Genomic DNA, 23,077 nt, shown 5'->3' on the forward strand with positions numbered 1-23,077 from the left:
CTATTGTGAGTAAACAGAAAGCCTTTTAAATTAAAAGAGACACAGAGCAGAAAGTCCGTGGTAACACATGCATTGGTTTAAAATGCATTGAATTTCTCGACCTCTGAGGGAAATGTCTGCAACCCCATCACCAACTGTTACTTGACAGAAATATAAAGTGAGACTAACTTCAAAAAGAGAACACGTTTTTTTTCTCACGAGGACTAATGTCAAGTTTTTATATTTTTTTAATGTAAGCAAGTTATTTACATTTCGAATATGTGGTCAGTTTACCCAAATAATGCCTATTTGGAAATTTCTCTGACGTTTCTGTACATGTGGATTGGTCAACATCTGTTGTCCCCCCGAGTAGATCAGTCTCATTTAAGCCCTGCACTGGCCCTGATGCCTTCTTAAGGTTTTGATTAATTCTATAATTCCGTTTAGAAGATAACATTTACCTTTCAAATTGAGAATATTTTGTCACAGTACAGCGAGGTACAGTTGTTTGGACTTCCGTGTTGAACTTCAACATGTCCGAGCTTTGGGTAGTCTGTATTGAGAAAGGCTTTGAAGCAGCCGCCGCAGGTCATCACGGGGACTTTACTGAGGATTACAGCGCACAGCAGTCACTGCTGGGCTTTGTACAGCTGTCTGCCTTCCCACAGCCACAGACTTACACAGGTGGGTAGGAATTCAACACCGACGATGTCATTTACAGATACAGGTCTGTGTGTGTGTGTGTGTGTGGGAATGCCTTTATTCAGGTGTTCCACTGTAAACTGTCGAAGGAAGCGAAGTTCCCATACATTAGACTGTCATTCAGGATTAGACGGATACTGCACATGATAGCTGATATCGGCCTAAATATGTAGCACACACTGCAGATATAAGTTTCTTTTTGTCTGCAGCTACAATATAGTGGGCTATAATAATAACCCGGAGATTGTTTTCTCCTTTTGCCCATGTTATTGATGAACCAATTATAGCATATATTTCATGTCATGACTTATGTTTAACTCAAGTATCTCATGATAGCATTAATTCAGTTTTGTATCCCACTATGGCATTTATGTGTACCAACAAAAAAAACAAGAAAAAGAAACATAAATGTTCAAATTCAAATATGACCAGTACTGATACAAAATGTTGCTGAATTTTGCCTAGAAAAGCAAATATCTTATCGATATTTAGATAAAGTAAAGACCTGAGTATGACATTTGACATCTGTTTTGCTAAATCAACACATAATCAAAATATATAAATCCTGGGGAAAGCTTTTTAAAAGCTAAAAACCAAATCTAAATGTATTCTGTATGGAAACTACATTTACTGGACTCTCTGTCACAGAATGAAGCTAAAACAAGAGAGCTAAATCAAAAGTTAGCTAGCAGGACACATAGCCACGTCTAGCCTTAGCCACAGCTAAAACTACATTTACGTAATCATTTCCCCCCTATTGGTATTTGTAGCAAAACATATAAATGTTGATAAAATGATATCTTATCTTGATAAAATCAGTTATTTTTAACAAAACTAAATGACTCCATTTCAGTCATGGTGGAAAAGAAACACCTAGCTAACGCAAAACTCAGGCTAAAGCTAACTAGTTTAACAGAGAAGCGTAACCGGCATCTCAGCTGGCATCTTAATAAATAGTAAACAAAATAAAGTTAATTTTAAAAACAAAATGGAGACGAAAGCTGACAATTAGCTTGTAAATTCACATTCGCATCCCATATAGATGTTAGAAAGGCAGAGGGCCCTTATTAAAATATATTTTGCAGACAAACAGACAAATATGAGCCACTTTGGCATAAAACTGCCTTCAAAAAAAGCAAAATTCTTTCAACCTCGCACTTGAAGAAAAGACAACACAGTACACAGTATGGTACACATTAAACAAAACAAAGCAAGCCCACATTATTGATCACTTTGACTACAGGGTGGCACGTCTCCGATTGTTTTTCAACATCACAGCGGATCAATATGGAGGAGTGCTCGGAGAGTACAGAAGGGTAAATGATGCCTTCTCTGTTTAGAGACTTGGGGAAATTGACATACTGCCAGGATGGAGAAGGCCTGGGTCGATAGATATTGTCATCCCCCTCAGATTTATCATCCATATGGATGTGCTGCCATGTAGCACCTCACTTGTATTTCAACAGAGAGGGCGAAAGTGCCAATAACTTGTGATTTATACTGTAACACATATATTGTCAAAAACTATTTTGGGAAAATAGGTTTGGTATCCAGAAGCCTCCATTTCAGAACCGTCTGACACTGAAGGCTCATTATGGGTTCGGTCAGTCCTGTATTACTCCACGATGGCACAATGAATCCTACCAACTCCACAGTACATCAAGCATAATGTCATCTCCTCAACCATTAGTACAAGGAACCCAAGTGTGGTTCAAAGAACAGCAGCGAGAACAATACTGAAAATCTAGTAATGTGACAGATGTTTGCACTCCCTCAGACAAACCTGTGAAGAATTGAGCTGCCGCTCTGTTGCAGTCTGGTCTTTTCAGGTTTCTGTGTGTTTTGGAACCTTTTTTTTTGTTGCTATTTTTGCTCTCCATTTTGACAAATTAGTTTCAAACCAACATTGTTTTTGATCTGTTTACAGTTCATATTTCACAAGGACTAAATGTAGGCTATATCTGTTTTGTTTTTTCATTCCAACATGATTAAATATAGCTACTTCCTCAGACAAAAAACTGTCTTGATTGCTGTTCGTGCTCCTTGTGAAGTGAGAAGTCAACAGTTTTGTTGTCTAAACCTAACCAAGTATTTCACGATCTAGTACTAAATCTAACGTACTGTGGTTTCCTGTAAAGATGGAAGATTATTTTATAAACACAGCATGAAGGGACATTGACACATGTTGCTGGACTTTTGTTAATAAACGCACGAAAAATGAGGAGTGACTTTTTCGTCATGATATCATGTGTGCACTGCTGCGGGGAAATATTGGGATCATATGGGTTCATAATATAAATCAAAAAGAGCAGACAGTTGCACGTTCCCAACGGAAAAGGGTTGCACAAATAAAACAGGGCTGACTTTATGTTTTTCACTGCAGCAGGCTACACCTCCAGTACACCAGTAGAGTGTACAAGGAGGGAGCGATCCGGACAGTTCATCTCGTCCGTGTCATCGCTGAAAATATAATCTGTGTCCTGAGGCTTTCTTGGCAAGATTCAGGAACAAATGTCTGGATTTCCAGGACGTAAATAGGATCTGGTTCCAAAAACTGCATATCAGCAATTGTCTCATATGACGGCTAATTCTTTTTTTACTTAAACTCTTGCGAATGTTTAAAACAAAACAAAAATGTTGAATTGTTGTTTTGGTCTTAATTATTTATCAATATTTACCTACACTGCAAATAATGGTGGAGAGAGACTGATGATGGTCTGAGTCTATTATCAGTTAACTGGTCTCACACACACACACACACACATGCACACACACACACAGGGAGAAAGAAATTAGAGGAAGCTGATGACACCTGTCTGTCCCTGTGGGGCAGGAGTGTAAAGGCTAAATGTGTGCGTCATGCCTGGCTCCATGGTGGTGTGTGGTCAGGAGGGCCAGCAGACAGCAGGTGGACACGAGCCCCGTCCCCAGCGAGCAATTTGGGCAAGAAACAACCTGGAGCTCAGACTGTCTCAAAGTGGATTATTTAAAGAAGGAATTGCATCCTCAGTCCGCAATCAAAACTAATATCCCCTCTTCATCATGTTCCAGATATTTCCCTCCTCTTTCGAAGCATTAAATGCAATTAAACTAATGACTGAATATAATTAGATATTTAGGCTATGAGAGTTTCTCCCTCTCTGACATCTTGGAGTGGGTGCAAAGTTAATCATTGCTCGCTGTTATTGCAGTGTCGCACGGGCCGAGGATGGAAGGGGCGTGTGTTTGAGAAACAGGGCGTGGATTTGGCAGTCAGACGGGAAAAAGGGTGTCGTGTTTTGTTTTTTTTGCTACAGAGCCCTCTGCCTGCCGAGGAACCACGGGAGCGCACAGAAAGCACGGAGCGCTGAGGGAAGTTAACGCACAGCCACCTCTCAGCTGAGCCTCGCTGGGACTTTGCTCGAGTTCTTGAAAAATATCTACAAGTTGTCTTCGATAACGAGCTGACGAGAGAAAGTGAGAGGAGAGAGAGACAGAGAGTCAAAGGGCGAGCAAAATAAACTGAGGAACATGCAGAGCTCTTTTACGCGCGGGGGAGCATGTTTTGCGCCACTTGCTGTTGTGGCACGAGCGCTGTGATTTTTTTAATTCTTTTTTGTGAAAAAGCACTCAGGGGACTTTTAGAAGTATGAAGTCTTTTGATGTGGTATGTTTCCTGCGTTGTGTCCTCGTGCTCTGGAGTGCGACTCATGGGATGTAGTAAATGGAGAGCTGCGTTCAACTTTGGACACCTGAGGGTGCAGTCCAAGCTGTCCGTCTTCTTGGCCATGATCATTCTCTTCACTTACCTCTTTTACTGCCTCAACGGATACTGTGACTCCTTGCCCAGGCCCGTTTACGACCAGCAAAGCAATATTCAACACAGAATCACCGTCGATGATGGACACGAGCTGTCAGCGCAGACGCTCGGCGCGTATAACGCGTCTCAGGTCGTCCGCGAGCAGCTGTCGGACTTGTCGAACAGCGACGGTCCACCTAACAACATCTCTATAGCCAACAATTTCGGCAGCAAAAAGTTCCCCCAGGCCATCATCATCGGGGTGAAGAAAGGTGGCACGCGGGCTCTGCTGGAGTTCCTGCGCATCCATCCGGACGTGAGAGCCGTCGGCTCTGAGCCGCACTTCTTTGACCGTTTCTACGACAAGGGACTGGACTGGTACAGGTAGGCAGTTTGTTTTTTTATACTAACTGATACACCAATTAATTCAATATTTACTGAAAATCAGGCGGTGCCCTGCTGTCTCGAAACCGGGAAATTACCGGAGTAATGAACTGTGAGGGTCAAAGTTCAGGACAGAAGTCAAGGACGCCTGATTAGAAGTTAAAGCTGCTTACTTTCACTTTCCAGAAGCTAAACCTTTCCCTTTCTCCCTCAAGATGCACAGAAGCCTTTTTTAATTTTCTAGTTTATTAAGCTGGAGGAATTGATTTAAGATGAATTAATTCAACGATGTAATGATCTTATTCCTGTTGGGTTATACATTGTATGTCTTTTAGTGAAATCAGGTCATGCATTGCAAGTAGACATGTGCACCCCCAAAAGAAGACCCCTCTTCTTCTTTAGATTCTTCAAGATTTATTATGACTTCCTCTCTGTAATGTGCATTATATCTCTTTTTTATCATCAACAATTGCACATAAGTGTTTTTCGTAGATCTCGTCGGGGTGGCTAACGTCTGAACAAAGTTAAATCTCATTGTGTGTCTTTGGAATCTGTTTCATCCTCAAACTGAAAAGAGTGTTGAAACATAAACGTTAATAAATGGTGAGGATACAGTATGAGGATTTAAGATTGAGATGTGAGCAGTTATTTTTTCCCACTTTTTAGTGCCATACACGTCAAGAACTTTTTTTTCCACTCTTTTTTTTAAACTAATGTCGGCGCTTCAGGTGGCCTCTTCACATGTTGTCGTCCGCTTATTATGGTGTGTTTTCCAGTTCCTTTAAAACAGTAAATGACGACATATTAGTGCCCGAGCATGATGTAACAGCAGCAGAGCTATTTCAAATACACTCTGCACTCATTAGCCCACGCGAAGCATGTTTTGGTGCCCGCAAACGCATCATCTCATGCGTGGTGTGATCAGTCTCTCTCTCTCTCCCCTCTTCATTAATATCCCTCAGCACCAATAAGACGCTCCGCTGATAGCCTCCAAGGATGGCAGCGTATTCAGTCCCCTGCCAATAAATTGCTATTTATTGAGCTGACGCGCTGCTTCCCTAAGTGTCCAATGTTGGTCCCCGGAGGGCCTCACCGCCAGCCTGATCACAGAGGGAGGATGGGTTGTTGTGGATGGTGGTAGTGTGGATGACCCCTCTGTCAGGTGTTTGCTTGAGGATCAGCCGAAATGTGTTTTTTTTAAAAGATTGACAGACGTATTTCTTTTGCCTTACATTTTTACAATAAAACCCAGACACGTGACGTTGTTTTCAGGACAGCAGCATGCAGAGAGATTCGTTAGTCTTAGTTGATGAACTAAAAAGTGCTTTAAAGAATGCTTTTAAACAGCCGTGGTCAGAGGAACCTCCCTGTTTTTAGGCTGGAAATGACTGATATCTGATATTTCTGATAGCACAGGGATGAGAGGAGAAGAGGCGGAGAGGGAGGAACAGGGGAACACTATTACAGAGGGAGAATAAGGAAAAAAAGATCCGGGGAGTAAATGATGGTTTGATGAAGAGACTAGTAGAAGAGAGAGAGAGGAGAACGTTGGAGGTGTGGTAGGGGGGGAAAACGGGGTTTGAGAGAAGAAGACAGAGAGAGGCTGTGAGAGATCAATACAGCCGGGTAATGATTGGTTCCCTGCGAGGCTCAGGTGGAACAGCACTAAGCGACATCAGAGATTCAAGTGTGTGTGCGTGTGTGTTGGTTCTACTCAGTGTGGTTTTCAGGAAGAGGAGGAGGACGGGGTTTTCCTGCTGCATGTCCAATGCATGTGTGATGATGCAGTTATGAGTGATTTAGTCCATAACTTAACTATCATACAATCAGCAGACATTTGAGCAACCAACATCAGTGAATGTTTGGCAGTATTGCTGGGAAAATAAGTAGAATCTTCCGTGGGTCAACTAATCAATTGAGTACTATTTCAGATCTGTATAACTTGTTGGAGTTTAGGGAATATAAGATGATGCACAAATCAGCTTCAATTTCAGCATTTCTATCATTACTGCCCTAAGAGGTTAACTGTGAGACTGTCATGTCTCCCCCGAAGTATTTGGCAGGAAATAACGCAGCTGTCTGATATTATAGACTACAGGGACTAGACTACTAAACAATCTCAAAATGTATCCTCTAACCTCGTATCCTCATCCCATCTAATCTTTTCTGCCAGGCTTCAGATTTTTCCCGATGGGATCAGATTTACAGAACTTCCTGAATTCAGAAAAGCACAAATTAACTTTTCTGCCGCTTCTCCTCTCTTTAGTAAATCATGGCCGTCATAACTTCAGAATCCTTCCAGTGCCAGTAATCTCATTGGCCGCACGTGATGGAGGTCAGCGTGGGTCAGAGGTCAATTTAGTTCAACTTTTGGCTGCATAACCTGGTGGAAAATCAGTACACAATGCTACCTCCCACTCTCTCCGTTGGAAATGATGCCATTGCTTTGCACAATAACGTACTTGCGCTTTTGTATTTGACCAACTAAACAGATACGTTAAACTGGATGAGTTTTGGATTTGCTCTTATTTAATCTAACAAGTGTGTGGATAAGACCCAAACGTTTGATGACATGCATTTTTAGTTGAAGCCGCACGCTCTAGGATCTGTAATTATCTGAATTGTGACAAAGCAGAACACTAGAAACGGCTGAAGATGAGAGGACCAGCGACCATAACACATTCCTTTTACTGCTGTCTGTTGATGGTAAACTGACCTCACCTTGTGCTCTCTGAACACAGACATGACGTGTTCACTTCTCTTTTTTTCCCTTCCTCTCCTTTCTCTTTTGAAGGCATAATGAAACATGTGTTTTTGCTCCGTACTAATCCGCCGACAGCTCGTGTCAACACTGTGTGAATTGGACCAGTGTCGTGACAGGTCAGGCATTAACACGGACAGCTCAGGGACGTGCGGAGTTGCTGAGAGGGATTAGGCCCCCGGTCGCAGTTAAACAAGGACTTGTGAAGCATTAGTCAACAGCAGCCACCCTCTTGTCTTCAGTATTCCTGCAACTCAACCTTTACTGCTATGAGGGAAGCTTATTGTACCCAGGGGCGACGTAGTTCACTGGCCTACGGACAAGCACCAAGAGTCAAAGCGATTTATTTTTTTTTGCCATGGAGGACGTGGAAAGATTGTGGAGTAGCTCATCTTATTAGTAAAAAAAAAAGTTGATTGTATAAAATATATCCACGTATTGAGTCGGATACGACTCAGAGACTGTTCTCCCCAAAAATCGACGGAATCGTTTCAGCAATATGCTCTAAAGCGACATGTGTTTGCATTGAGGCGACAAAGCCCTCTATCCGAATTGATTGACAAATCTCAACGTTGAGCTGTCCCCATGTGTTGTAGTAGACACATCTGACTTCCCTGTGCCTTCCTACAGTCCTTTCCTCTCTCCCTTTCTGCCCTCCTGCCTCCTCCGTACTTCCACATATCATATGTTGTTCTAAAAATATTATTCATTTGGTGTAATTGCACGTTAAGTACCCGGTGAATCACATATATCAATTTGAAACAGAAGCGTTTGTATGTAAAGCCAACAATATCATCTGAAGCTGGGCTGGAAAGTATCACTCAAAACATGTATTCTCTGACAGAGCTCCTCGTGTCAAAGCGCTGTCTGCGTCTTTGAGCTGGGAGAGGGAGCCTTGGCCCCCGTGCACGTCTTCAGCCGGTGACCAAGTAAAACACATGGACATCCTTAAAGGAAGCATTTGGCAAATTGTCGGAGAAAAAAAAAATGCTTGCATGTGGAAAAGCCTTGGCTTCGCCATCAACTGGAAACGATTCTGTGGTTTGGTGGTGGAGAACGAGGGTTTAGACAGCCATGGTGTGCAAAGTGAGTGTGAGCATGTGTTGTGAGCTCGGATTCATCCGCGCTGCTTCGGCTCGACCTGCTTTTCCTTCCGCCCCCCCCCTCGTTTGCACACCTTTTCTTGACGCTATAAATATCCAGGAGATATAAATGTCATCTCCCGATATCGATCACCTAAAATAGGTTCTCTCTATTGATCTCCCTCCCTCTGCCTTTATCGCCCTGTTGCAGCAGAAATGAATTAACTTCTGAATATTCAATCTTGTTGACAAGGAGCTATTACTCCCTTCCACTGCTGACATTTATACCTCACAGTGTGAGTGTTGCCGGTGGTGGATTTATTGGCGTGTTCAGGTCACTCAAACTGTGTAATGTAAAGCCAGCGGACGAGTCCTCGCTCCTGGTACAGCAGCTCTCCTTAGAGTCGATGTTTCTTTCTCTCTGTCTCTAAATCTCTGTCCTTAATCGACTCATTTCTTTGTCTCATAGTCTCCTCTCTCTCTCAGGAAGCGCGTCGTACGATTCAGCTATACCTAGACAGGAATGTCCTGGTTTTATTTCCTGTCACACTTTTCTACTGTTCACAGGAGATTCTCCGGTTGAATTCCTCTCTGATCACAGTCTTGGGAGCTGCATGTTGCAGATTTTTTTCAGACTGACAAAGAGGGTTTTTTTTTTTTTTCGGAGGGGAAACAGTGGCTTTCAAGCAAGAACTTGTAAAAAATAGGAAATGTATAGATCTTGCTGGAAGAAAGAAGGCTTTGTGCCGAAGACAGGGCTGAATGCTTTGCGAGTATTTCAATCCGCATCAGCGCAGGGAGGAAAAAGTAGTCGGTTAATGCATAAACATGAGCAACACCATCCGGTCTGTCAGAGCTAATAAACATGACGTGACACGTGCTGCTATTTACATTTAAATGTTGTTTTGTCAGAATTAATATGTAAATGAAGTTTAGAAAAAGTATAAGCATATAATCAAACATGACTTGATAAATTGGTGCAGGACAGGTATGGATTTTTACTGGTAAAAAAAAAAAGGTTTGGTCCAACTCAGTCATCAATATTTTGACAGCTCGTCATTGGACGACCTTTAGACTCCCAGCATGCCGCGTCTCATCCAATCAGAAATAATGGAACAAGATGCACGATGAGAGGCAAGCTATGAACCTCACAACCCTTCAGTCACAGCTACAGGGCGCAGAAACACAGGGGTCCGTGTCGTTCATCCCTGTCACTGATTTTAATTTCAATCGTCTATTCGTCTGTAATTGCAGACGATCAGACTGAGAGTGTGCATTTTAATAAGTAACAGGATCAGGACATGCCGTTGCTTTTGCTCGCTCATCAAAGTCTGCTTTTTCTTGTTAAACAGGCAGAGATCAGGATGACTGACAAGCAGAAATGTTTAATGGACCACAAGAAAATAATTATCTTTCTGCTTCCTTCTCCTCCTCTCTCCGTCATTTGCTTTTACTTCCTCTCGACCTACTTTTTTACTCCTCTTAATGCAGTCAATGTGAAAATGACCTCTCTGTGTTTTTCCTCGCTGAGCTCCAGTAGAGGAACAGTAACACAATATAAGTAAGTTTGTCACTTTGAAAGATACTGACTTGACTTGTCAAACTTCATATTAGCTTCCATTGAACTGGTGCAGAACGAGGACTGTGGGGGTTTTGTCCCCAATCACTTCACATCATCTGCTGGTGTTTAAATCCTAATTTAAGATTACATCAAATGCAGTAAAATAGCTTCTGCTTCTCCCATCATCACTAAAGAGGTGTGATAGTGATTAGGACATTTTAGCCTAATTAAAAAGACGGACAAAATATTAGACGAGAAAATGATGCTGCAGATTTTTGTTTCTAAAATGTTTGAAAATAGTTAAGTTTTGTTCAACCAACAATCAAAAAAGCCCAAAATATCTAGTTTAAAATGATATGAAACACAAAATAAAACCTAAAGCCCTCAAAACTGAGAAGCTGGGAGTAAGTTTGGCATCTTTTTGGGATAAAAAAAAAGACTAATTTCCAAAATAGTTGTTTCCAAAATTGAAAAGGAATCAACTTATCAACTAATCAATCAACGTTTTAAGATCTACTATACGATGTGTTCTAAATGATCAGTTCATGATGCCCATGGATTGGAGTTGCTCTTTAGTTCTGCTGTCTTCTTGCTCTTTTTATTCAACTGTTTTACGTTGAAGAACAGATCTGAGTACAATATCGTCTCACTTTCTCAACTTAAGTCAATCACTTTATTATAAAGATCATTTTGTAAAGTGGAATATGGAACATTCCCTGAGATAACTTCTATTATATGAGTTGGCGCTATATAAATAAAATGTAAATGATTTTTGTCATTGAAAGAGATACTGACAGTTACATTCACACAGTTACTGCTGTTTGGTTTTGATGGGAGGACAGATACTCAAACCCACACCCAGTTAACCATCACTGGTCTGTCTGGAGAGGCAGGTAATTATTGACTGTGTGTGTGTGTGTGTGTGTGTGCGTGTGTCACTGGTGTCTATCTCTGTTTAATGTCTGACTGCCTGGGTGAGTGAGGGGTCGTGAGAACCGGCAGCCACCCAGAGAATCCCACAGAGAAACACACCTTTCTTTGTCTGCTGTCAAACCTTCCTCGAAAACTCCCATCGGTTTGACTTAACCGACTTGAACTGGTTAATTGTCGGTGATGTCTGTGCCGGCTTTGAGAGGAAATGAGATTAAAATGAGCTGAATTTGAGGACAAGCAAACCATCAAACAAGACGCTGTGATTGGAGGAAATCTGGAAACCGTCACCAGCTCCCGCTTCATGTCCATCCAAACTCTACTTCGTCCTGCATGTTTGATGTGTGTAAACGCAGCCAGGGCCTGTTGAGTCCACTCTCATGAGCCTGATAGATGGCACTAATAGCAGACCGCTGAATGGACTATTTCCAGTTGCAAAAAGCCGTGCCTCTGCCAGGGGCAATTTCCGTTTTTCAACTTAAGACACTGCTAACAATGAGCTGAGAAACCACAAGGAGGGGCAGGCTGAAGCTGTTCGGAAGTGGGTTTTTAGCATCATACAGCATTGAGTGTTCTTATTGGTGGGGACCTGGGGAGTTGCCAGACCAGCAAAAGTCCATATTGAGTCAATTACAGTGTTTTTGAGGTGTGTGTGTGTGTGTGTGTGTGTGTGTGTGTGTCTGTCTGTGTGTGTGTGTGTGTGTGTGTGTGTGTCCTCATTTAGAAAAGCTGTTTAATTAGTGAAACTTGGTTGTTTTCTGTCGCCTGTGCGACTCATGGGAAGGGTAAACTTTAAAGTATGGACATGTTGACTCATGTTTAATCTTTAACTGAACCGGCTGAACTGAAGGACAACAAAATCTGCAGTCTGGCTGTCTGTCTTTATGAAATATAGTATATAGTAAGTATTACAAAATATGTCGGCTTCCTCCAATATGAATAACAATTTAATAATTTGATATTTGGAAATACTTGCAATGTATTTTGGAGCACATGGAATGGGTTTCTGAAGAGCCAAAATGAAGCTCTACCGTTAACCCTGTGGTCTTGTTGCTCCTGGTTGCCGGTTGGTAAAAACTGGAGCGCAAGACTTCTTTATTCAAATCAACCAATTTATTTGTCACATGAAATTGTACAAGGTAACGTTACAACTCCAGTGAAATGCAATCTCCCGTCTGCTCCTTCAAATTGTGCATTAACATTATTCAACATAAAGCACACTACTTGCCACAGCCTATAGAGTACAAAATAATCTGATGATTGAGTAAAATTCTTAACACTTTTGAATACATCTGCAAATATGTGCTGCAAGGCTGTAACAATATACGAATATTTTTGTCATATTTTCTCAAATACTTGATACATGTTTTTATCCATAAAATGTAGAATAGCAAAAAATGCCAATTATGTTCTCAGAACCTAAGTTAAATTTCAACAATGAGTCTTATCAAAATAATTCCCTGTCAATTCTCTCTCAATCAAATAATTGAGTAACTGACTAATTGCTTCAGCTTTAATGTGCTGATAAATTGACAGGATTATTTCAAAAGGAATTTTACATTCACAGTAAATACACGTTATTAACAGCCCAATAATGTAACTGTGGAAAGGACATCATTTCAGGACCTAACCATTCTATCTGCCCATCCTGTGTTCAGGGGATCGGATGGAGGCAGGGTGGGGCCCCCGGGGCCCCCCGGCAGTTCGGAGATAAAGTCACACAAGTAGGCCACTGTGGGCCCGGCAGGAACACGACTGCAGATTTTCCCATTTGATAAGTCAGGAGGGGTGGGAACAATCAGTGCACACGCACATACACACACTTACACTCATATGGACACATACAGTACGCTCACACATACACATTCAGACACATAACTTACAGGCTTATTTCCATGTTCCAACATTACAGGTTGTTACGCTATCAGAAAGATAAAATCACTGCATCCCTTCTTCCTGTTCTTCATTTTCTCTTCTTTTTTCTTACTGTGGTCATTTTTAAGTACTGAGCACTTTGGCGCTCGTTAGTCATTGCTGTGATATTTTTGCCCTTTACCTCCTGGAGATAACTTAATCATAATTTATATTTGGTTAAGAAATAAGCTTTTTTTCCATCCTGCCGAGAGTTCGATGAGAGGCTTGATACCACTTTCAAGTCTCTACGGTAAATATAAGGAGACAGTTAGCTTAGCTTAGCATAAAGACTGGAAACAGGTGGAAACAGCTAGCCTACATACTTCACATACAGTCAGACATGAGAGTGGTATTAATCTGCTCATCTAACTAGGGCCGGGTGATATGAAAAATGGATTTTCATTTTTAAACATCTTCCTAAACCACCAGTTCAAATTAGTTAATAAAATAGATTTATTACCCAACTCAACATATATCAAACTATTCCTTTAAGACAAATCATCAATTAATTTGTTACATTAGTCAGCGATTAACAGATGATTCAAACACTTTGGAAGCTAATGCTAAATGTTGAAATAGAATTAGTAGAAAATTCACACAGAAGCACACACACACACACACACACACACGGATCTTCCTCTATCATTAGGGCCGCCCTGGTTTCTCAGCGGAAACTCTGACTGACCACTTCTCACTCACTCACCACTCTCTGTAGACCCTCTGATGTCTCTACTAACTGTTACGCCTCTATTTTTCCCCTCAGCGAGACACATTCTTCAGCTCTTTCCTACCGACCTACCCCATTGATGCGAACCTCCTCGGTTAAAACACTCCTCACCACCCTGGTGCTTCAGCCAGACGGTAACCTTCGGAGTGTGTAATGGTCCGCCACACGCATGCTGATGTGAGATACAGTAACATGAGGTGTGGGCAATTTGGGTTTATTTCATACAGATATTGCGTAAAGGGCTGATGGATGATATCTTCTGCCAATATTCAGTGTGCATCCAGCAATTCTCTGCTGCTTCTCTGGGTCCACGTCACATAAATATATTTTTTTAATCACTATGAATTGTTGTTATACAGTACTCAGTAGTACTAACAATGAATAAGACATATATATATTTCAATAATTTCATATACTTAATAAATGAATGTTGGCTTTATTGTCCCTACTGATTTTTCTGTTATTCGTATTTATAAAAAGGTATTAAATTGCATTCTGCTTGGGATTTAAAAGGTCTAAAAAAAGTCTTATTTAATAATTTAAACTTGTTAACACTGCAGAAACCCTGTAAAAAGATCATTTCAAGACCGTTTTTATCTGAATTTTCTACTTCACAAGACAATCCTCTGAAACTGTATTTAGACACAAAAACTGGGCAATGAAACCCAGATGCAACTTACATTCATATCATTCATTATTTCCTCACAATCAGAATACCTGACAGAAATAAGAAAATGTTGAAGAAAGGAGTTTTCTCTATTTTTACTTGGCAGTGGATACATTTAACAAAAAGCCAAATTTTGGCCAGAAGCATCACAAAGTAATGGCCCAACTCCAACACACACACAGAGAAGTACTACTTTACTTCCCCTTTTATTGAGTCGCTTCCAGTCCTCGCTGACTTCTAATCAGCCCACAGAAGCTCCTCACCCTGTATTTGCCGTCAGTAATGACAAACCTCCCTCCACGCTGCAGCTTTTACAGATCTTTGAACACACACACAGGCAGACTGCATCCGTCTTCATGTCTCCCTCTGTAGTGGTTGAGGATGTCAATGGGCTTTTAAATTCCTTCACACGTGTCAAATGTATTCATAACAATCTCACTTTGAAGGGTACAGTGGAGGCCAAGTGGAGGCTTTGAAGTTGTAAGAAGGAGATGGGGGAAAGACGAGGTGAACGGAGGAGAAGTGGAGGGATGGATGAAGGAGAAGAGGGGGTAACATCGCGTGTACGAGAGAGAGATCTGCACATGATGACATGTTGCATTACATGATCCCCTGTGATCCCCGGTGGTCTCGCCCTCTGAATCACAACCATCTGCCTCTGACCTTCAGGGTGGAAGAGTCCATTTCCGCGCAGCGCAGGCTGGTGGGGATTAAGAGGGTCCGGGGGTCTGGCCTTGGGCCCAGCGGGGCCGGTATGGATCACAGCTTTCAGAGCTCCGAACCCCCGGCACCAGAGGAAAACTTCCTAACCCAGAAACACTTCCCTCATCTCCGCCACACACACACACACACACACACACACACACACACACACACACACACACTCTAACTGGGGACTTCATTACTCCCAGATGTGGATCTATGTGTTTACATGTGTTTGAGTGTATGTCGTAGTAGAAAGCGCAGAAAGAGAGAGAGATGGGTGGTGTACGAACAGAAATGATAGTGGCTGAAGCCACCGTGTCTGCTCTACCTGCAGGTGCCTTTTTTACTTTGGAGGTAAAACAAACTCACATTTGAGTAGCACTTTAGTGGGCAAACCCTTTCATTCCCTTAAAAGTCATATAATAATTACAGTAATTACAATAATTACAGAAACAGTCAATTTGATAGAATAAAAGGGGTTTTCAGACTGCATAGCAGATAGATGTGATGTTGTGATGCCCTTCGTTTCACCCAACACCTAAATAATACAAATATTGCACTCGGCCTTTGGCAACAGTCTTCAGGGAACGCAGGGTTGAAAATGACGCATCTACGAACCGAATGTGTTCTTTCAGCGTAGTTCATAGTGATCAGATGAACAGTAGCTCTGTTTTGCTATTTGTGTATCTGTCAGTCTATTTGTAATAAAACATTTATTCATTTATTATTATCATCATATTATTTATTATTAATTTTAGTCAACAATCTAATATATTTAAAACATTTTTTTATGATTTAATGGTAGTTAAAGGGGGTACTTCAACGATTTCGTATTGCGCTTTGGTGGGACACTTGCAGAGCAAGATAATGAAAAAAAAGAAATTTGAAATTATATTTTAACTCGTATTCCCAAAAAACACTTTGTCTAACATTTCCCATAATTAGTATACAACTTTGTCTGCCTGGTAAATAACCCCAGAGTTATTCAACCTTATGTGTAAAATTGATGTGAGCGCGGTTTGGCCTGTATTTTACTGCAAATCCTGCCTTGTGTTTGGACATTTTACACTTCTTTGGCGCAATCATTTTTTTTATGCAGAAAAAGTGTCAAAAGATTCTGGTATGAACTCACTTTTGACCAAATATGTAGTTATCTAAACTGGGCTTATAAACCAGGACTGGAAAACGCTTCTCAAACGGTCCGTCGACACGTGAAGCAGACCGTGCTCGTCTGCTGTTGCTTTTGTTGAGAGCCCGACGCAGGTCAGTATTCACAGCTCACTCGTGTATCCTCATATTCTGGTCATAAACAGTAGCCTTATTAGCCTCCAGTGCTTTCAACAACAGGCCCTAATAAAAGCTCAGCCCACCCACAAAGAGCACAGCTAAATGTGAGCATGTGCACTTTCAAAGCCGAATGAATTCCTGCTACAGATGCTAACGGTGAAGGTGTGATGAAAACATCAGGTCGCTAGGTTTCCCGAAAAACTCTTTGGAAACCATACGGCGGCAAGCATCAGATAAAAAGAACAAACACTATGATTTCATCTTCTCGAGAGAAAAAGAGATTAGACGCTTCTGAGCAGTGACTCCAGGTTAATGAGAGGATTACATTACTGCCGTTTTTGCTCTTCATCAGTGCTTTTACCTCTTTTCCTCTTATTCTTGCCCAAGATTTTCCTTTTCTCTTCTTCTTCTTCTATCCCCCTGCTTTACCCCTCCTCCTCCCTTTGCTGTGGCCTCCTCCTGGGCTTTCTTTTGTAGCGGGCTGTTCTGTGATTACAGGCAAGAGGTTTAAAATGTAAACACGATGTCAATGGGAGCCCCACTCAGCCTCGAATGGAACACCATGGCTTCCATTAGACTGATTGGATGAAATCAAACATCCATATAGTGCTATAGGCACACTCGCAAAATACCAAACAGGGCAAACACACCAGCACCTCACATATGTTTGTTTTGAGGTTGGTTGCTTTTGATGTCACTGCCTGCAACCACAGAAAATAAACGTAAATACAGACAATGTCTTGCATATCTGGGTCCACATTGTTCGGTAGTGTGTTTTTCGTCGCATTCCTTCAGATAAAAAATAAATAAATACTTAACCAGACCAGCATGTAATTACCGCAAAATAACCTTACAGAGTGATGACAAATGAGAGTTACCGTATCAAAAGGGTGAATTTTGTCGTTAAACTGCCCTTGGATCCAAATGGAAAATGTGGCTTTGGATTCATAAAACCTGTTTTGCCACTCACGTCATGTGGTGACCAGCCTCAGGAACTTGGCTTCAGAGCGATAGGTTGCAGCTTATACTTTGGCCTGAAATGCTCATTGTAATACATCCCAATGTTGAGACTAGCCATAGGAACAGTATTGTTTTTTCTAAACTTTTCTCCCTTTGGTATTTGCTATATATATCTCTAGATTTTAGTTTTAGCCCGAGCCCTGTAAAGCAGCTCGGGGGTTTCTTATGAATACCATGAGTTGTGTATCTGTTGTTACCCTCATGGTTTCATGCTTGGAGAGTCGGAGCGGACTGTGTGTGTGTTGGATCAGAGAGAGAGAGGAATGGAGTCGGCTCCATCCCCACACACACCAGAGCTCAGAGCCCCCTAAGCCCTTCACTTACAGACCAACCACGAAGACTCCGACCCAACCGTCACCACATGCCTGCTGAGGAGGGAGAGGGGAAGCGTGGAAATTAGCCGAGGGATCTTTCACAGATGCAACACATTCCTCATTGCTTAGATTTCTATAACACAAACTGAGCCTGAGATTTTTAATCTCCCTCTTTGAATTCAACATAATTCATTTAGAAGAAAATTGGCAGAATCTTTTTTTTTTTCACAACGGAGGTCATTAGATTTCATTATAACGTTGCAGTAGCATTTGAATGAAATAAAGGGCACGAGACAAATGTGTTTTCCTTTCCCTCCCATTTTCCTCGTTTTTTATACAATCTGCTCTGGCACGTTATAATGACTCTCAGTCAAATGCAGGCTCTGGTCTGGGTTTGTTGAAAGATTTGAGGCACTACTACGTCTTCTCAGCCTCTGAGCCATCTAAGTAGGAGTAAAGATCAAGAGGAAGAGGGCAGCCTCGTCCTCTAAGAGCCAAAGTGTGACTAGAATACTTATAATACCGCTGATTATAATTACAATCTGAGGGCCAAATGCAACAACCAGGATTGAATGCGAACACATAACCATCAGACAATACTATGGACTCTTTTTAATAAATTAAAGGATCATTCCAGTGTATTACAGCTTGGGTCTTATTTTAACTTTGCTAATCATTTCAATGTGCAATGATAACATTGTACTCACCAAATTAATTAATGAGATCTGGAAGCGTATCAATACTGCTGTAAATATAGCCAAACAATTCTGGCTGCTTGTTAAACTATGTCGTCTTGTTGTTTTTTTTGGTTTCTAACGCTGTATGTGATACGGATTAGCTTGTTGTACAAACAAGGAATTAAAGTGAAAAAGCATTAAGAGTAACTTTTCCAACCCTGCTGTAGGGCTACAAATACCAGTGGTATGACAGTAATGTGGCTATTATTTTAGTCTCGTGGGACGCTCTCATAGCTCCAAGGACCAGGGAGGGAGAGCCTGTTGAGGAGGAGGTAGCAGAGGAGAGGAAATTACTTTCCTGAGGTTAATATAGCCTTGCGGTTTTCCTACAGTAGCCGCTCACAGACTCCCTCCCAGTCTGAGCTGACACAGTCACTTCATCAATGCCGGCAGCTAATGTCATGTTTATCTCCCTCTAATCACGGATGTAGCTCACTAATTCCACAGCAAAATCAAAAAGCCTTCAAGGCAAGTGAGGCATCGTCAAAGGAATGCGATGCGAATAATGAGAAAATCAAGGGAATGTTTTAATTTATTTTAATATATATAGATGTTATTTTTGTAATATAGAACTTACAGTATGTTGGCATTTTCTCAAGTATACTCTCACGGAAAATATTTACAGTTTTAATAATGGCAATCTTTCTTTTCTCCGTCGTGCAGGAACCTGATGCCTCGTACTCTGGAGGGTCAGATCACCATGGAGAAGACCCCCAGTTACTTCATCACTAAGGAAGCCCCTCGCCGTGTCTTCTCCATGAGCCGCCACACCAAGCTCATCGTGGTGGTGCGTGACCCCGTGACCCGGGCTGTTTCCGACTACACCCAGACTCTGTCCAAATCTCCCGGGCTCCCGTCATTCCAGAACCTGGCCTTTCGCAATGCCACCACGGGCCTCATCGACACATCTTGGAGTGCCGTGCGCATCGGCATCTACGCCAAGCACCTAGAGAACTGGCTGCGCTACTTCCCGCTCTCACGCCTCCTCTTTGTCAGCGGCGAACGCCTTGTGACGGACCCGGCGGGCGAGATGGGCCGGGTCCAGGACTTCTTGGGGCTCAAACGCGTGGTGACAGACAAGCACTTCTACTTCAACCAGACCAAAGGTTTCCCCTGCCTAAAGAAGCCTGAGGGGAGCAGCAGGCCGCGCTGCCTGGGGAAGTCGAAGGGCAGGCCCCATCCCCAGATCCCCTCTGACGTCCTGCATCGGCTCAGAGACTTCTACAGACCCTTCAATCTCAAGTTTTACCAAATGACCGGCCACAACTTTGGCTGGGACTGAACGGCTACTCGCCAAAGCTCTTAAAAACTGTTACTAGCCTTCTTGGTCAGCCAACTACCAAAACCAGACAGGGATATCTTGAAGACATTGTGTATTACCAAAGCTTTTACTGTGCAAAATATACCTTTCCTTCATTTCTTAAGCTATGAAAACTCCTTTTCTTCCTCCAGATTTACAGCAGCCATGCTATCAAAATGTGTGAGTTTGTTAGCAAGCAATGCTAAAGGAACGCTTTTGAGAAGTGCTGGTTGCTGCTGCACTGTGACGAGAGCAAACCAGATTGAAGCATATACTTGCACTTGGCACCGTGAGTGCCAGGTGTATGCTGAGCTGTCATTGATGTCCAAAACACTTAACAGCAAAGCCTGTGATTTGAAAATAACTCCAGAAAGACGCCCCCACTGCAAAGAGATGTGCCTGAAGTTAAATCAAATGACATATTGGACTATTGGGACACGGGAGCTCTGCTGAAAAACAACACTTACAGTGAGGAAAGAAGCAAAGGGTTTGGAATTATGCACAATCAAAATAAATGTAAATGTGTGTTGTTGAGATATAACTTAATCATTCAGAATATTTTCAGTCCAATCAGCATTGTTCCGTTTGTGTCTGTCACGTTTATTCTGTGTATGAAGTTAGAGGAAGCTCTCTTTCTGGACTGTCTTTATTAAAAAATAAAGATGTAGCATACGCAGAAGGATATCTGGTACTGGTGGAAAAACAATGTACCAGAAATATGAAACACAGCTACTATGTGTTGTACATTTGCTGTTATTTATGTCGCCAATACAGTGCTTGTATAAAATGTTCTCTACAGACAACACCTGAATCTGTGATTGTTTTCTACTTCATTTAATCAACACTCACCTCCACAAACGGTACTTACATGCAACTCTATATTTCTAAAAGCTTAATTTATAATATGACAAACTATTGTTGAGATGTTTTCTCTTGAGTCTTTTGTATATTCTGCAGGAAGTTCTGACTAAAACTTTTATTCGAAAATGTGTTTTGGGCTCATTTTTGCTTCGCAGCATTCAGTTCATGGTCTTTGTATTTATTCCAAACAAACCAATGTTGCTGCTGCCGGGAATCTAAAGTACATCTGTTTAGCAGATGATTTTTTTTTTTTCCTGGAAGAGACACTGGATGATTTGAAAAGAAATTACATTTAATCACTGTTTTGTGATTTTTGTGAAGGGATGACGAAGTAGGAAAACTGACATTTATTCATAGTGTATGCAAATGCTTTAGATTGTTTAACATTTAGCCTTTACTTATTTATAAAACTAAGTATTACATTTTTCAAATATAATAATATAATAAAGAACTTTAAAATCTCTGTCCGAAGGTAACAAAGTACTAACCACTATTCTGTTACTCACCTCTCCTCTCATTACAGATTATTTTCTGCCTGCTTTCGTGTGTTTTCCCGCCTGTTCTGATTGTCTGCCCCACCCTCATTAGTTTAACCTGTCCCTCGTTAGCACTGCAGTCATTAGACCTCCTGCTCACCTGTCCCCAATTTCCCCATCAGTCGTTCACGACATATACCAGCCTAGTTCCTTTGATCTTTGTCAGCTCTTCATCATTGTTATGTGGTGTTCTGCTGCGTGTTTTCCTGTCACCTGTTCTCCAGCTGTACCCTCTGCCTATTTGGACTCTTGCCATCTGCTGAATCGTTAATAATTCACATAAATATGGTTAATCCCACTTCCTGCTCAACTCTCTGCATTTAGGTCCAATCCCTGTTGAGTATTCCCTGTCACGTGACGTACTCAGCAAATTAAAGCAGTGCGCCAGTAAAGGGGTTAAAACTGCAAGAAGGCGTGCCACAGTTAACAAAGCTGTTTTCATTGTTTAACCGGAAGCCATGTTGGAAAATTAACTGCAAAACTTGGCACCATGGTCAAAGCAATAGTTCAACATTTAAAAAAAAATAGCTGAGAGTCAGATGAGAATATTGATACTCTCGTCTGTATGCTAAACATATGAAGCTAGAGCCAACAGCCGCTTAGCTTAGCTTAGGCAGAAAGCAGCCAGCTTGCTTTGCCTTGTCTAAACGCAACAACAAACCTCTAAAGCTCACTAATTAACATGTTTAATCTTGTTTGTTTAGTCCACATGTTGTTACTAAACTAAGCTAGCAGGCTGTAGCCTTATATTGAACTGAAAATGATGAGAGTGGATCTTCTCATCTGATTGTATTGACAAGTAAGCAAATAAGCTTATTTCCCAATGGGTGGAGCTATTCCTGTAAGCATAAGCGAGTGGTCATTCTTTGACAAACGCTTCCCAGCTGCAGAAGTTGGTGGTGGGCGAGTTTAGGAGGGGTCGTGTGGCTGCAGGGTCTAAATTTGAAGTTAACGCAGGACAGTGGCTTTTCCGATGTGTAAGCAATCAATTCGCTGGGGTGATTGGAGACCTTCTGGGAATGAACAATCTTTGACCTCTTCAGTCCCCCTTGACCTGTGAGCCTGGCCGCCATAAACTGCTGACCCGCCACCGCCGTGCTGGTTAATGGAGTCGCCCTGCATGAGCTATGAGCGTGGATGCATGCTCACACACACAAACACTCGCACACAAATAAACACACACACAGGCCTACAACAACTCCCCCCCGATCCATTAATATTGCATTCTCAACCTCTGGGACCTCCACTGAAGGGAGATGGTGCGGATCAATAACTGCCTGTTTAGTTTATAGGCGGCGGGGATATGTGCTTATACGTACCATGTCCTAGTGTCACTTTGATTTAACTCAGGGTCGAACATGGGTCGCTATCATACATTTGTAAAATATTATTTAACATCTGATATAGCTTCCATACATCTGTAATCAATGCAGGACCTAAAAACACATACATAAGGGAGCACACATGGATTCCGGACCAGGGTATGACTTTAATCTTTCCAGGGCCGCACAGTCCGGTGGTTCCATCTGTCTACTATCTATCAGTGGCTGTTTAAGTTGATATTTTATTTCATAAAAAAATCTGTGGTGGTATCAGTTGTAGTTTTGTTTTTTGTTTTTTTGCTTTATAATTATCATCCAACTCTGCAGTTCACCTCAGCACCACAGAACTTTATAGCAAGTTTCAGCTTGTTGGCAGCAACGATGAACTGATTTATTGCGCTCACTGTTTTTGGCTGCAGCAGGCACATATGGAAAAAACTCTGATGAATCCACTGCACACTATACCTGTCCAGCACCAAACAGCAGGCCAGCAAATAATGTGAGCTGGTA

The 23,077-nt window shown here is 41.8% G+C and overlaps 1 protein-coding gene across 1 annotated transcript; it reads left to right on the forward strand.

Moving 5' to 3' along the window:
- Positions 1-4,001: 4,001 nt before the first annotated feature.
- On the forward strand, positions 4,002-21,137 carry LOC116381675 (heparan sulfate glucosamine 3-O-sulfotransferase 6). Its single transcript, XM_031843996.1, has 2 exons — positions 4,002-4,843; positions 19,212-21,137. Exons 1-2 carry the CDS (start codon positions 4,323-4,325, stop codon positions 19,828-19,830), a joined length of 1,140 nt encoding a protein of 379 aa, XP_031699856.1. The 5' UTR covers positions 4,002-4,322; the 3' UTR covers positions 19,831-21,137.
- Positions 21,138-23,077: the final 1,940 nt, after the last annotated feature.

Source organism: Anarrhichthys ocellatus, unplaced genomic scaffold (genome assembly GCF_004355925.1).
Source record: "Anarrhichthys ocellatus isolate YVR2014 unplaced genomic scaffold, GSC_Weel_1.0 scaffold4, whole genome shotgun sequence".
NCBI lineage: Eukaryota > Metazoa > Chordata > Actinopteri > Perciformes > Anarhichadidae > Anarrhichthys > Anarrhichthys ocellatus.

Coding starts and splice junctions, on each gene's coding strand:
- LOC116381675 (XM_031843996.1), top strand. CDS start 4,323: ATGTGGTATGTTTCCTGCGTTGTGTCCTCGTGCTCTGGAGTGCGACTC. Junction 4,844..19,211: donor AAGGGACTGGACTGGTACAG/GTAGGCAGTTTG, acceptor TCCGTCGTGCAG/GAACCTGATGCCTCGTACTC.